At 29.3% G+C, this 13,844-nt stretch overlaps 2 protein-coding genes and 1 long non-coding RNA gene across 5 annotated transcripts; 2 read left to right on the top strand and 1 right to left on the bottom strand.

Annotated features, from left to right (window-relative positions):
- Window positions 1–24: 24 nt before the first annotated feature.
- Window positions 25–1,034, top strand: LOC141525770 (uncharacterized). The gene is made up of 2 exons (XR_012478898.1): window positions 25–115; window positions 259–1,034. It is a non-coding gene; the product is annotated as an uncharacterized LOC141525770 (long non-coding RNA).
- A 2,460-nt stretch (window positions 1,035–3,494) lies between these two features.
- On the bottom strand, window positions 3,495–5,435 carry LOC141525761 (uncharacterized). The gene is made up of 7 exons (XM_074240378.1): window positions 5,265–5,435; window positions 5,031–5,157; window positions 4,831–4,940; window positions 4,567–4,747; window positions 4,312–4,483; window positions 4,089–4,207; window positions 3,495–4,021 (listed from the first exon to the last, which is right to left on the bottom strand). The coding sequence occupies exons 1-4, from the start codon at window positions 5,307–5,309 to the stop codon at window positions 4,571–4,573; spliced, it is 459 nt and encodes a 152-aa protein (XP_074096479.1). The 5' UTR covers window positions 5,310–5,435; the 3' UTR covers window positions 3,495–4,021; window positions 4,089–4,207; window positions 4,312–4,483; window positions 4,567–4,570.
- A 293-nt stretch (window positions 5,436–5,728) lies between these two features.
- Arpc1 (Actin-related protein 2/3 complex, subunit 1A) lies at window positions 5,729–13,844 on the top strand. Of its 3 annotated transcripts, none has more exons than XM_074240357.1 (6): window positions 5,729–5,833; window positions 5,989–6,149; window positions 6,236–6,496; window positions 7,151–7,620; window positions 7,696–7,965; window positions 13,722–13,844. In XM_074240357.1, the coding sequence occupies exons 2-6, from the start codon at window positions 6,083–6,085 to the stop codon at window positions 13,758–13,760; spliced, it is 1,107 nt and encodes a 368-aa protein (XP_074096458.1). In that variant the 5' UTR covers window positions 5,729–5,833; window positions 5,989–6,082; the 3' UTR covers window positions 13,761–13,844. The 3 variants fall into 3 exon arrangements, with proteins under 3 accessions (XP_074096458.1, XP_074096459.1, XP_074096457.1); XM_074240358.1 differs by having other exon boundaries at window positions 5,734–5,993; window positions 6,065–6,149; XM_074240356.1 differs by having other exon boundaries at window positions 5,734–5,993; window positions 6,062–6,149.

Raw genomic sequence — 13,844 nt, 5'->3', positions numbered from 1 at the left:
TTTACTTGGTTTGAAAGTGACGTTGCGAGCTACCCTTGAAATCCTAGATATGCTTAAAACTGAATGTGGATTTAAATATTTAATGACAGCAACGTTATCACAGAATCCTTTAGAGGTAATTGTATATAATTATTATTAACTATATTTATTATAACATGTTAAAAATTATCATTGATATTTTATTTCTGAGATTTTTTTCTGTCATGCGACATTCATGTGGAGGAAATGATCACCCTGATCCGAAAATGTTTGCTCAAGTTTACAGATTGGCTTCTACATTTTCACTCATACGTCCTCCGAAAGGATGTAATGTTTCTGGGGAAAATCTTTTGAGAAGCTTAATCGAACCTGAACTGTCAATTTCTTCAAATTTAGAGCGACAGCTATGGCTTCAAGGTATTGATGACATGCTACAAAATTCTGAACCGCAAGTGGAAAATTCTTCAATTGATGAAGATCATGATTATAATGAGGCAGTAACCAGTGATGCCGTGCAATCATACATTGCAGGTTACATAAGTCGCAAATTGCAAAAAATTGTGAAGTGTTCAGATTGCTTACAAAATATTCATATGAATCCAAGAGATGGCCAACGATTACATAGAAACGATGTAATTCTGAAAATGGATTTATATGGTGGGCTTATTTATCCTAGCGAAGAGTTATTTGAACTGACCAAACAATTAGAGAAGTGTGTTTTAAGAGCTGTAAGCAAAAATTTGACAAACCTAGAAACCATTACTCAAATATCAGATGAACTTAAAAAAGAGTACTTGATAAAAGTTGGGTGCTTTATTCATGAAAAAGAATTAACTGTTAAGATTATTGACATTTATATTGTAATGCGAGCGCATTTTTTAGCGAAATCAGAAAATAAGCGCTACGACGCAGCAAAAACGAAAACAAAAATGAATAGAAAAAATGCAAAATTAATTTCTTGAATGTACGACTTATTTTTAAAGAAAAAATGTTATACTATATGTTATATAATGTTAAAAAATTAATCAATAAATGACTTTTATCTTGTTATAAAATCCCTGATTAAAAAAAATCATTCAAATGGATTCAGAAATTTTTTCGTTGAATTGTATCAAATACGTTTCCATTTTTCTTTATCGACAGGGCTTTTGGGTAACAAATTGGTTTATTTGAATTAATTATTAATTTTATTTTATTCCTGATTGATTTTAATGTAAATAATGAACATTTTTGTAAAAAGCGCGGTTACAAAGAGGAAGTCTTTCTTTCCTTTTTTAATCTAGTATCCTACTCTAATTATTTGTGGCGCTATTTTTAAATACTTTCCACTTGCTACAGTGGCGTCATCTTAATTTGCTGTTTTCCGTGGACACTTTTTGATATATAGAGATGGTTCTCCTTACCTCTATCCTCCATAAATCTACTCCAATAATATTTGGCGCTCCTTTAAAATTTACCCTGATGCTAATGTGGCGCCACCCTAATTTAATACAGTTCGACGGACACTTTTTCATACACAGATGATTCTCCTTACCTCTACCCTCCATAATTATACCCTATCGAAAACCTTGGCTATCGAAATCTTGGTAATCGGAATTTAGGTTAAAGTTGTAACCTCATGATGACGCTTGACGCTAGCTTTCAGCGTCAAACTATAGCTCCACCTAGCTGAAATGAATAAAAACACGTGCAGCGTCAAACGCCAGCGTCAAATTAAAAAAATCAGCTGCAAAAAAATGTATGAATATCAAAAGTCGATATCTCGAGATATACCTCGAAGCTAGTCCTTAACCTAATTTTTATAATAAACACATGGTAATTGTAAACAAATAACTTATGACAACGATAAATGTTAAACATTAATGAAATAATTACATCAAATTTAAGTAACTTATCAAAATTTCAATGGCAGGTGAATATGATTATCAATTGTGGATTTATCAGTGTCAAAAAATAATCCGTGAAGCTGAAATAAAAAAAAAATTAGGCGCAAAAGGATTATTAGTGCTTTATTATGCAATGAACTAGTTATACAAAATTGTAGAAAAAAATATATACAAAAAAAATTTTGGATTCATCCTTTATTCAAATTACGGCGAGACTGGCTTTTTTGAGGCCATATTCCCAACTCTTTCTTTGTATTCTGAAAAAATTGAAAATTACATCTGAATGACAGCAGTCCAATTTGAAGAGCTTCTATGTTTAGTTGGCCCGAAAATATCAAAACAAAAAGTTGTAAGAGAGCCTATTTCAGCTCCAGCACGACTAGCTATGACTTGGCGGTAAGAATTTTTCAAAATAGTTGATAATTTATTTAGCGTAGTCATCATTGTACCATAATAACAATTAATTTCTAGATTTCTAGCAACTGGTGACTCAATGTCAACGATGTCGTATCAGTATTTAGTTGGGTTAACAACAACAGCAAATATAATTGTCGAAACTTGTCAAGCTCTATGGAGTTGTCTTAAAGAAAAGTATTACCGCATCCTTTGACTGAATCTCATTGGCTGAAAATTGCTGATGAATTCGAAAAGCAATGGCAATTTCCACATTGCATTGGAGCTATCGATGGGAAACATATACACATACAGGTATATTTGATTTCATATAAATGAATTAGTTTGATGTATATATCTGAATTATGTTAAACCATTATTATTATTATCATAATAATAATAATTATTATTATTATTATTATTGCAGTGTCCTGATAATGCAGGTTCTTCATATTACAATTATAAAAATAGTCACAGCATTGTATTGATGGCAGTTTGTGATGCTAATTATTTGTTTACTCTCGTTGACATTGGTGCTTACGGTAGAAGAAGTGATGGAGGGATTTTCCGGAGCTCAGCAATGGGTCAGAAGTTTGAGAATAGTGACATGAACATACCAAAACCAGACTTGCTAACTGTAGATGGAATACCTCAACCATATGTTCTTGTGGGAGACGAGGCGTTTCAATTGACAAACTATTTACTTCGACCATATCCTGGTAGAAGTGGTTTGAATAAAGAAAAAAGTATTTATAATTATCGTCTCAGTCGAGCACGCAGAACTATTGAAAATTCATTCGGGATCATAGTGAGTTTATGGAGGATTCTAAAAAAACCAATTGATGCTACAGTTGAGAATACAATCGATATGATTCAAGCAATCATATGTTTGCATAATTGGCTTCGCAAGCATGACAAAGATGATGTTTACATCCCACCTAACTTAGTAATTGATCAAGAATGCCCTGATGGTATAATTTCTAAATATTTGAGGCATGAAGTTAACGATTCTGCTCTCAAAGACACAACAGCTTATGACAATAATTTCAGTAGCAGATCTGCAGTAGCTGTTCGAGATGAATTTTGTGAATACTTTAATGCCGAAGGAGCTGTTCCCTGGCAATATAATCGTAAAGTTTAAATTATAAAAATCTTTTTAATACCGTCAAAAATCTATTAAAATCGCCTTGTACTTAAATTATATATATATATATATATATATATATATATATATATATATATATATATATATATATATATATATATATATATATATATATATATATATATATATATATATTGTGAATGCAAAATTTGTAATTATTATTTTTCAAAATTAAAGGAGGATTTAGCCAAGAAATAGATAAAAAAAAAACAATTACTGATAAATAAATATATTTTTAATATCAAACTTGTATAAAAATGTAATGCTTAATATCAATGAAATACTTTTTTAATATTTTAACGCTTATACTTATGTAAATTATTTGTTTCACTAATTTTGTACGTATAGGTTATTTTTTTCTCGAATCAACTGTAAAATTTTAATAATGGTTTGCAGTTGGACATTATCTGGTAGTTGTCGTAACTGATAGCCGATACCGATTAAAAATCCACCAACTTGATCCAATTTTGGCGGCGCCGGTAGAGCGACTGATGTTTTATCTTTACTAATAATATCAGCGATACGGTTGATTGCATTTACAGAATCCGCAATTTCCTGACGTTTTTTTCCTTTAGTATTGGCAGATACTAAAGGAATTCTAAAAATTTAGGAAATGTAGTTTAATATTTTCTTAGTGACTTGTAATTTCAAAAAAATATATTTACTATTATCCTGGTCAGTACTTTCGTCAAAACTGTCGTCCATAGCATTTGATGAATCATTATTAAAGCTTCCGTCGTTATTAAAACCAGCGGTAGCATGTTCATCTACATTTGTTCTAGTTCTGCAATTGAAAATTACGATTTAGTATTTAATTTATATTTATTTGTAATTAAAAGAATCTATCGACATAATATCATGTCATTTAAAATTTATGATCATACATACGGGCGAATTAAGCAAGTATCTCGTAGAAATTCACAACATCTGTAATATTTCCATTCATCAGTAGAATCGACCCTTGATGAACCACTTGGTTTGTTTTCATTTTGAATTATTTTACGATGAGTATCTCGAATATATTTAAACTTCTTTTTACATTCTTCAGCATCTAGCTTACCTGTCAAAATTAGTTTGCAGAGTGTAAGGTAAATGTGAGATAAAAAAAAAAAGAAAGCAATAAAAATTAGATTTTTTTTTAACCTTTCTATGCCATTGAAACCTCTTTCCACAAATTTGAAACAGCTTGTCGGTTTCTTTCTTTGAGGGGAACATGATGGTTCCACAGAGGGACTCTTTTTTGCACCTCATTTATTAACAACTCGACTTCAGTATCATTTAATCGTTTATTTGGCGATACAGAAAATTGCGCTTTTGTTTTTACCTTCATATTTTTGGAATTAGAATTTGAAACTAAAATTAATATTGTTAATTTTAGTTAACTTAAATTAGTTTTAAAATACTTACATTGCCAGAGGTTTTGTTGTTTTCTTTACTTACTGAATAAATTTTCTCCGTAATAAGTTCCTCACGTCCATTTTCCAATAAAGCACGCCGAATTATTGTAACACCACCCTCTTTAAATTAAGTACATCAAAACGATGAATTTTGTTAGTTGCTGTACTATTTATTTATTTAATAATCTAAAAAATTGATAAGTTACTAACCTAGTAAAGGATAGCAATAATGATTCTCATCGATATGATGATTTTTATATTTTTTTAAACAATTATGATCTAAGTAACTATTGCAAATCTCCTCACATATACCACAAACATAAACTTGTGATATTTCCTGAAAATAAAAACAATAAATATTTTGAGTTTATTTTCTTACAAAGAAAAATGAAAAAATATTTCTGTTATAATTATCCGTTTGATTTTATATAATATAACCCTTACATCTTCCAACGCTTCTATATCTAGGTAATCTTCGAATAGTGCCATTTTTATAACAGAAAGTCAACAACTTTAATCTAATGTTTAAATAAAAATTTATTTTTAAAATAAACAATAACAAGATTCTTAACTTATTCAATATCGATTACTTTCGAGTTCGATTATATAGATTCTAAATTTCTGTTTAATCCTTTAAATAAAAACCTAATTCGAGTTTAGCTTTTTACGATTTGACGCTACTAAGTTTTTTCCAGGTGGCAGCACGGCCTAAATTAACCACATGACACAATTTGACGCTTATAACCAGCGTCAAGCGTCAGCATGAGGTTATACCTTTACATAGTTACTTACTAAATACTTGATACGTGTTATTTTTCAGGTAAGTTACGAGGTAAATTACGTAACGAATCTTGTATTTTCAACAATGATGACAAAAATCAAAATGGTGTATCATGTTTGTACAGGTGTACAAGTTTTAACATTTAGTACAATTTATACGAAAACTATCTATCTCTGTTTATCACTATAGAGTTTTTCAAAAATCTCCTATTCATGGGAGACTTTAATTAACTGTAAATTATAAATACTTCGAAAATTCGTGTAGACTGACCATAGTCCACGAATTTTCAGTATTTTCAGAACATACATTTTTAAAATATAATTCTTATTATTGTTGTAAAAAAGAAGTTAATTTTTGTTGACCACACCCTTATATTTATTTGTTTAGGATTTGTAAGTACAGTTGATTCATTGATTGATATACCGATAATATAATTTAATCATAAGAATATAAATATTAGTAGTAAATATTCACCTGAGAAATGACGGATGTTCACAACTTGGGATTAGACATTATTACTTGTCACGCTTGGAATAAAGATCAAACAGGTTAATAATTTTTTTATTCTTTTCGTGCTAACATAGATTTTAGTTGTATTCTTTTATTAAAAAACGTTAATATAATTAATTAACAGAAGTAGCAGTATGTCCAAATAGCAATGAAGTCCATGTTTATAAACAATCGAACTCAGGTTGGAAATCAACTCAAATATTGGAGGCTCACCACATGAATGTTATGTGCCTTGATTGGGCTCCTAAAACTAATCGAATAGTAACATGTGGAGCTGACAAAGATGCTTATGTCTGGAATCAAGATGATAGTGGAAAATGGATACCAGCATGGGTTATTTTGAGAATGAACCGTGCAGCTGTTTGTGTAAAGTGGTCTCCATTAGGTATTTTTTAACTCTTACTATTACTAATTATGTTAGTTACAAATTACCTCTAATTATTGACTTAAATATAGTGTTATATATTTGACTTTGTTTCAAGCCTATTGAAAATCATTCAGAATTATATAACTCAAAAAGGAGTTAAATTCAAAAGAAGTAATTAACGAATTTCGGCTAATAAATGTTCTTTGTGAGTTTTATTTGAGTTTATTCGGATATAAGAGCCGGAATGAGATCAATAATTTATGGAACAGTTTTAAGACAAATAAAAATAGCAAAAAAAATCTTTTCAGAGTTAGTTTTTTTTATCAATTTTGATGACTTGCAACAGAAAATTAATTGTATTTTATAAAGAATTTAATTAAGTAATTTAGTCATTATTTTTTTTTAATTTAATAATCACGATAATATTTAATAGCTTTTTAAATATTAATTGATTGATGAGAAGAAAACAAAAACTCGACAAATCAATTTACCATACAATTTTATAAATCCCATTATTATTATCTTTTTTCCTTGGTTATAATCTAGTTTTATGTTTAATTCGCTGCTAAAAAATGAAATAAAACATAAATTATACATGCGTTAAGATATTATTTCTATCATTGTTCTTTGATGTTCTAAATAGTATGTGACATAAGATATTATATATTTCAGAGAATAAATTTGCGGTTGGTTCAGGAGACAGAATGATAGCTGTCAGTTACTTTGTTTCGGGTAATAATTGGTGGCTTTCAAAGCATATAAAACGGCCGATTCGATCAACTGTAACAGCAATTGATTGGCACCCAGATAATAAAGTAATTGCGTCAGGTTCAACTGACTTTAAAGTGCGAGTATTTGGTGCTTATATTAAGGAAATGGAAGATGCACCGAGTTCTGGGCCATGGGGAGCTGAATCCCCATTGGGTACTTTACTTGCTGAATTTCCCAATTCAATAAATGGTGGTGGTTGGGTTCATTCAGTTGCATTTAGCCCGACAGGCAATAAACTTTGCTGGGTTGCTCACAATTCGTCTATTTGTGTAGCTGATGCAACCAAAGGCAATGCTGTTATGAGACTTTACACTGAACATTTACCCTTTTTAAGTTGTGTTTGGATTGGACCCAATTTGATTGTTGCAGCAGTAAGTATTTAAAATAAATTTCAAGAGAAAAATACTCAAATCTCTTTACAAATATTTATATTACCAAATGTACAGGGGCATAGCTGCATGCCGATGCTTTACTCATTCGACTTAAATGGACAGCTATACTTTGTGTCGAAATTAGATAATTCACAGAAAAAAGAAGCCGCTGGTATATCCGCTATGAGGAAATTCCAATCACTCGACCGACAAGCTAGAACAGAAACTAATGACAGTGCACTTGACAGCATCCATCAAAATACAATAACATGTGTCCGAAGAGTTTCTTCGAGCCAGTTTAGTACTAGTGGTTTAGATGGTCAACTAGTAGTTTGGGACTTAAAGGTATTTATAAATAAATGTTATTTTTGTCCTGGAATTTTTGATCCTGTCGTACATATTAGGTAGATTTCTTTAGAAATCTAACTATTGCATTTGTCCTCAAGGTGAAATTTTCCCTAATTTTGCTATCATATGTTATAATTAGTCGAGTAGGTTCTAAAAATACCATTGGTTAAAAAATTTATATATATATATATATATATATATATATATATATATATATATATATATATATATATATATATATATATATATAACCAGCCTTGTCATCAGGATATCTCGAAAAGTTTCCAACCGATCTTGATGAAACTTGGTACACATATTCTTTGGATAATTACCGAAGTCGAGTTCGAAGATGAGCAGAATCGGTCGATTAGTTTAGAAATCGCGGCCACATAAAATTTTCAAAATTTTGTAAGTTTCAAGTTTTGTAACTTTAAACGTGAATAACTTTTGACTGATAGAAAAAAGTTCATTTCTGGAAACTTTATGATGAAGCTGATTATATTACCTTCAATTTGACCTATAACACTTATACTTGGTGAATATTCTTATTAATTTTATGGGCCATTCAAAAATTTTTAAATAATGAAAACTTTTTTTCAAATGTGGTTTTCTTAGAATGACTTTTAAATAGCTTTACAGACCGATTGTAAAAACTAATCAGCTTTTAACATCAAAAAACTACGTCGATCGTTTTTTTTAAACAAATTTCGAAATTTTTTATCTGATTAATTCACGGTTTGAAATTCATCATAGAATTCAAAAAACTGCATTGACGGTTGTCAACTGCGTGATAGTCGGTTGATTCATTCGAAAGTTTACATAAAATTCTGTTATTTAACAAATTAAATAACAGAAACAAAGAAAATCTCATATCACATGAATCTACCTTCTATCTCGGGTGAGGCCGAATGGCATTTTTTTTTCATATACGTTAAGTATAACTCTATTTTAATAATTACCGAAAGACTTTAAAAAATACTTGAATTATATTCCTTGTTGAGGTTGTTTTTGATCCGATTCGCAGCAATCGGAATAATATTGAGACATGCCCAATTAGGTTTCAGAGTTAATCGATTAAATAGTTCCGAATTTGTAAATCCAATACATATTTGAGAAAAAACATTTTCTTTTACATTTTTGTTTCATAAAATTAAAAACATTTCGATAAAACTGAGAATATTGCCAACTTAATGAAAATCAGTTAGTTTTTTCAAAAGAAAGATAATGATGTTTGAATATTCTTAAAAATAATATAGTTGTCAATAAGGATTTTATTGAATTTAAAGAAATTATTGCTACAGTATTTAGAGTCATGTTGGGCAATTATGCTCACGGGGGAAGAGTGCGCAAACCCATTCATTTGAGTCCCAAATACATGGGATTGCGCACTCTTACCCCCCATCACTCTATGTTGTTTTCAATCGGGATCCGATTTCAATTAAATAATATATTTTTCCTTACTATTTCATATAGTTTTGATTACATTTTTAGAAAATGATGTTTTCTACCCTAAAAAACATGTTATTATTAAAAAAGATTCATTGGTCTATTTTAAATTTTGTCTCGTAAAACAAGAAATATTGTAGACTAATAACCGAGCTTTTTTCATTTACATACAATAGAAAAATACGACTAGTTTCTGTCCAGCGCTATAAATAGTTTTATGTGAAAAAAAAAAACTAGAAAATTATTATTGTGTTGAGCAGAATCAATCCTGTATTAAGAAGAATTAGTTCGGTGTTCTATAAAACTCATCACTGTTGAAGCACAGCAAACTCAATTTAAAATTGTAATACGATTGCAACTGTACAAAATAGTATAATTTGATTTTTTTCGTTAATACCTCTTTAAAAACTTCAGAAAATTTGCAAAAAATTTCTGAGTTTTACATAAGTATAGAAAAAGACAGGCTAAAAAATGACAAATCATCACAAATTTTCCGTTTTATTCCAAAATTCTCGGAAAAGTTGAAAATAAATTTGTATTTTTTCAAAAATTACACTTTAAACCAAAAATTAAAAAAAAAAACATCCTTACAAGTTAATTATTGACAAAGTTACAGGATATTCGAAAATAAAAATGGCTTTTACTTAGAAAAATAACGTCTATTGACGCAAACCGCATTAAAATCGATCTACTCCTTCAAAAAATATCGTTGTCGCAAAATTTCGAAAAAAAAGTTGTTTACACATAACTTCGAATTTTCGTCGAATTGTTTTTTACGCAAGAAGTTTTTTTTGTTCTTAAAAAACTGCATTGAAAAATTTTTCTTAGGGGTACAAAATTTTTTTTCATTGTCATTTAAAATCAAATATCTCCACGATAAATTGACGAAGCGAAAATTAAATTAAGTTAAATTTTTCTTATATTTTGAGGACTTATTTCATTTATTTTTATTTCCTTTATTAAAAAAATAAAATAAAAATTGAAAATCGATAAACAGGCTTATTTGTATTTGTTATGGTTTAGTCGGAAAAAAATTTTCCAAGTACCAAAAAAGATGAAAGAAGCTACATATTAAAATTTTAAGTCTCGGAGATTTAAAATTCTTTTTTAAGATCTCGGTAAGACCATTTTTCTCTTGAGCTAGTAACCTCAGTTAAATAATTACCGTTTAGAATTCGATGAAACTTGGCACTCGAAACTAAAGTACCCAGTAGTTGAATAGTTTTTAAAGTAAAGTAAAGTATTCAACCCTACTTTTAATGAACAAAAATTTATTTAATAATTAAAAAAAGTGTTTTTCATGAAAATATAAAGTTTTGAATCTATTAATGCGTGAAAAAAAAAACATGAATGATTAAATATTATCATTTTATCATTCATATAATTAATATCATTATATTTTTTTAAGGGGGATAGCCACTATGAGGATCGAAAAAATAGGTGATTTTGGGAAATTTTTTTGACTGGGATAGTAAAGGAATTCGGGGATCGGGTTTTTTTTTTTTTTTTTATTTTATAAAGTATACATCAGAGATCATTCTCCTAAATTTTTATTAAAAAATATCATGCTGTGACAAAGTTATAAGGATTTTTATGGAGCACCAAAAAAGTTTCCCCCACCACGGTCTCATCTCTAACTCAAATGGATTATCTAAAACAAAAAAACCAAACTGCGTTGTAATCTGCATGAATGTAGTTATCGTTTCACAGAGGAGATTTTGAAAATTTGGATTTAAAAAAAAATGGCGACATATTAAAAATTTTTTCGTTTTTTTTTATTCAAACAGCCCTCAAAATCTTAAAACTCAAAATTTTCAAAATGCCCTACGTGCAATTATAGCTACTGAATAGACAAATACAGAAAATTTAAGAAGTTGCAAATCGCTCATACTTATGCAAATTACACATGAGACCAGTTCGAACAAAGTAGTTTCGAGAAAAACGCGTTTTTGCCGGAGCGCTGCGCGTGCAACGGTCATTTGACGCGCTGTCACAAAAATGATTATAACTCGAAAAATATTCGGAATTTTCATATAAAACTCTAGATACATATTTTTGAATATATAAACTTTGATTTAATAATTTTTTTTTTTTTTAAATTTCAGTGGCTATCCCCCTTAAGGTTTTAAAGATATACCATTATAGCAGTAGTAGTTGAATAAACAATTCTGAAGTGCCGCAATAGTTGAACAACCCAGGAGCAGTAGTTGAACTATCATTTCAGAAAGCATTTCATAAAGCTAATATTGTATCATACCAATAAACCATTTTTTTGCCCTCCGGGCGAAAAGTGGAAACTTTTGGTCCGCTGTGTTATGAGAAAGTTATAAATGTCTTAGATCACATGTTATAGTCAACCGAGGTGAAGCCGATTCTTACTTTCCTCCCTAGAAGTGAAATCTACTATTGATTACTTAAAATGATCATAGGCCATTTTTTTCACTGATTGAAAGTTCTAAGGTTTAATACCATTTTCATGGTAAAAGTAGCATCTATCGGCTATTCTTAATATACCAACTTTTAAATTAACCAAAATATAGGTATATTGATTTAGAATTTTAATAACTTTTGAAAATTAATTACAAAGTTCAAAAATAATGTTGAAATACGGATGTAGCTCATAATAAGTATCACAATTTTTTGTTGATATTAAATTCAAAAATCTGTTCAAATATTGGTCCCGTTTTATGAGGTGTTCAAGTACTGCGTATTTTCCCTAATACATTATAATCAGATAATAAATTTTTGTAAGAATAAACCGATTTTCATGCGGTTGGCAGCATTCAACGTAGTATTTAAAATTCTTTAATATACTTTAGAACACAAATTGATCAGACCGGAAATTCCGGTGTAGTTCGAAAAAATTACTTTGTTTCCATTTTTTTCGTCAACGATAACTTATGAACGAATGAACCGATTTTAACCGGCTTGACGGCGATCGACGTAGTTTTTTGATGTTAAGAGCTGATTAGTTTTTGAAATCGATCGGTTAACCCGTTTAAAAGTTATTCTAAAAAACCACATTTGAAAAAAAATTTTTTTTTGTTTTTTGGAGTTTTTCGGTATCTACCGTTCTAAACCGGTTCAAAATCTCAAGAAATTTCAGTTTGATGAAACTCATTAAAACGCCACTAGTTTGGTTCCAATCGGTCAAGCCGTTCAAAAGTTATAAGCCGTTTACATACGGCCGCACACACACACACACACACACACACACACACACACACACACACACACACACACACACACACACACACACACACACACACACACACACACACACACACACACACACACACACACACACACACATACATAGTGACACGCAGACGTACAGACACCATCGCGGGGACAGTCAGGGAAGCTTCTTAGGACCTCCAAAAGTCAAGATCTGATGAGAACTCGATTTTCGAAAAATGGGGTAAAAACAATAGTTTCCCGAATTTCGAAAATTTTTAATTTTCTTAGCGGGAAGTTAAAAATTGCCATTATTATTGATATTTATGAGGAATTACTGATTTTAATTTATTTTACAAAAAAACACCGTTCAAATTTCAATCAAAATTTGTGTAAAGAAAAGAAATAACCATAGAATATTTTGCATAATTAAAAGTCCAGATTCAAAGCATGTGATAGTAATAAATAATAAAACATTGTCAAAAATGATCGATTTCTGTCTTTTCTTCCCAAATGTTAGGTTATGCAGGTAAATAAATTTACTATGTAAATAAAAAAAGACCTTGTAATTCATATTTGACACTTATTATATCTGTGATGGACTACCTTAAATACATCTTGTTAAAAATCATTAGGAAATTTTTTTTGCTCCTTCAATTTTTGTGAGAAGTAAAATATCAGTAGTTATACTAGTCTATGCGATTTCACGATTGACAATTTAAAAACATAAAATTTTATTTTTTATTTTTAAGATTTTTTTTTTCATTAATAATAAAATCATTTCGAAATAGCTTTACTGCTCAAAACAAATTGAAACTTTAAAAATCTTAGTAAATTTTATTTTAATTGCGATAACCAATGAAAGAATCAGAAAATTACTATAAACAATTTTCGTTATCAGTCCGATTTTCTTAATTTATCAATTTTAACAAAACTACATAATTTCTCAAGGTTAGAGATATCGCAAAAAATAATGACAAATTCGCTAAGAAAATAATAAGAAAAATTTTTGAGTTCAGAAACAGCAAAAAATTTGGCTGATCTTCAAAGTCATAATTTTTTTTATAATTTAGTTAATAATAATTGAAAGACAAATAAAGTAACAATAACTAGAAAACATTTGATTACAGGTCCTCGAAAACGCTATGGCTGGCTTGAAGATTATTTAATTCGTTAAGTTTTTTACATGATTGTACATCATTTACAACGATATATTATTATTGAAATAAATACAAGATGAAAAATAAAAATAA

Source organism: Cotesia typhae, unplaced genomic scaffold (genome assembly GCF_013202065.1).
Source record: "Cotesia typhae breed Kobodo isofemale line unplaced genomic scaffold, CoteBio_Ctyphae contig_27, whole genome shotgun sequence".
In the NCBI taxonomy this organism is placed as follows: domain Eukaryota; kingdom Metazoa; phylum Arthropoda; class Insecta; order Hymenoptera; family Braconidae; genus Cotesia; species Cotesia typhae.
This window is presented reverse-complemented; position numbering and strand designations above follow the sequence as displayed.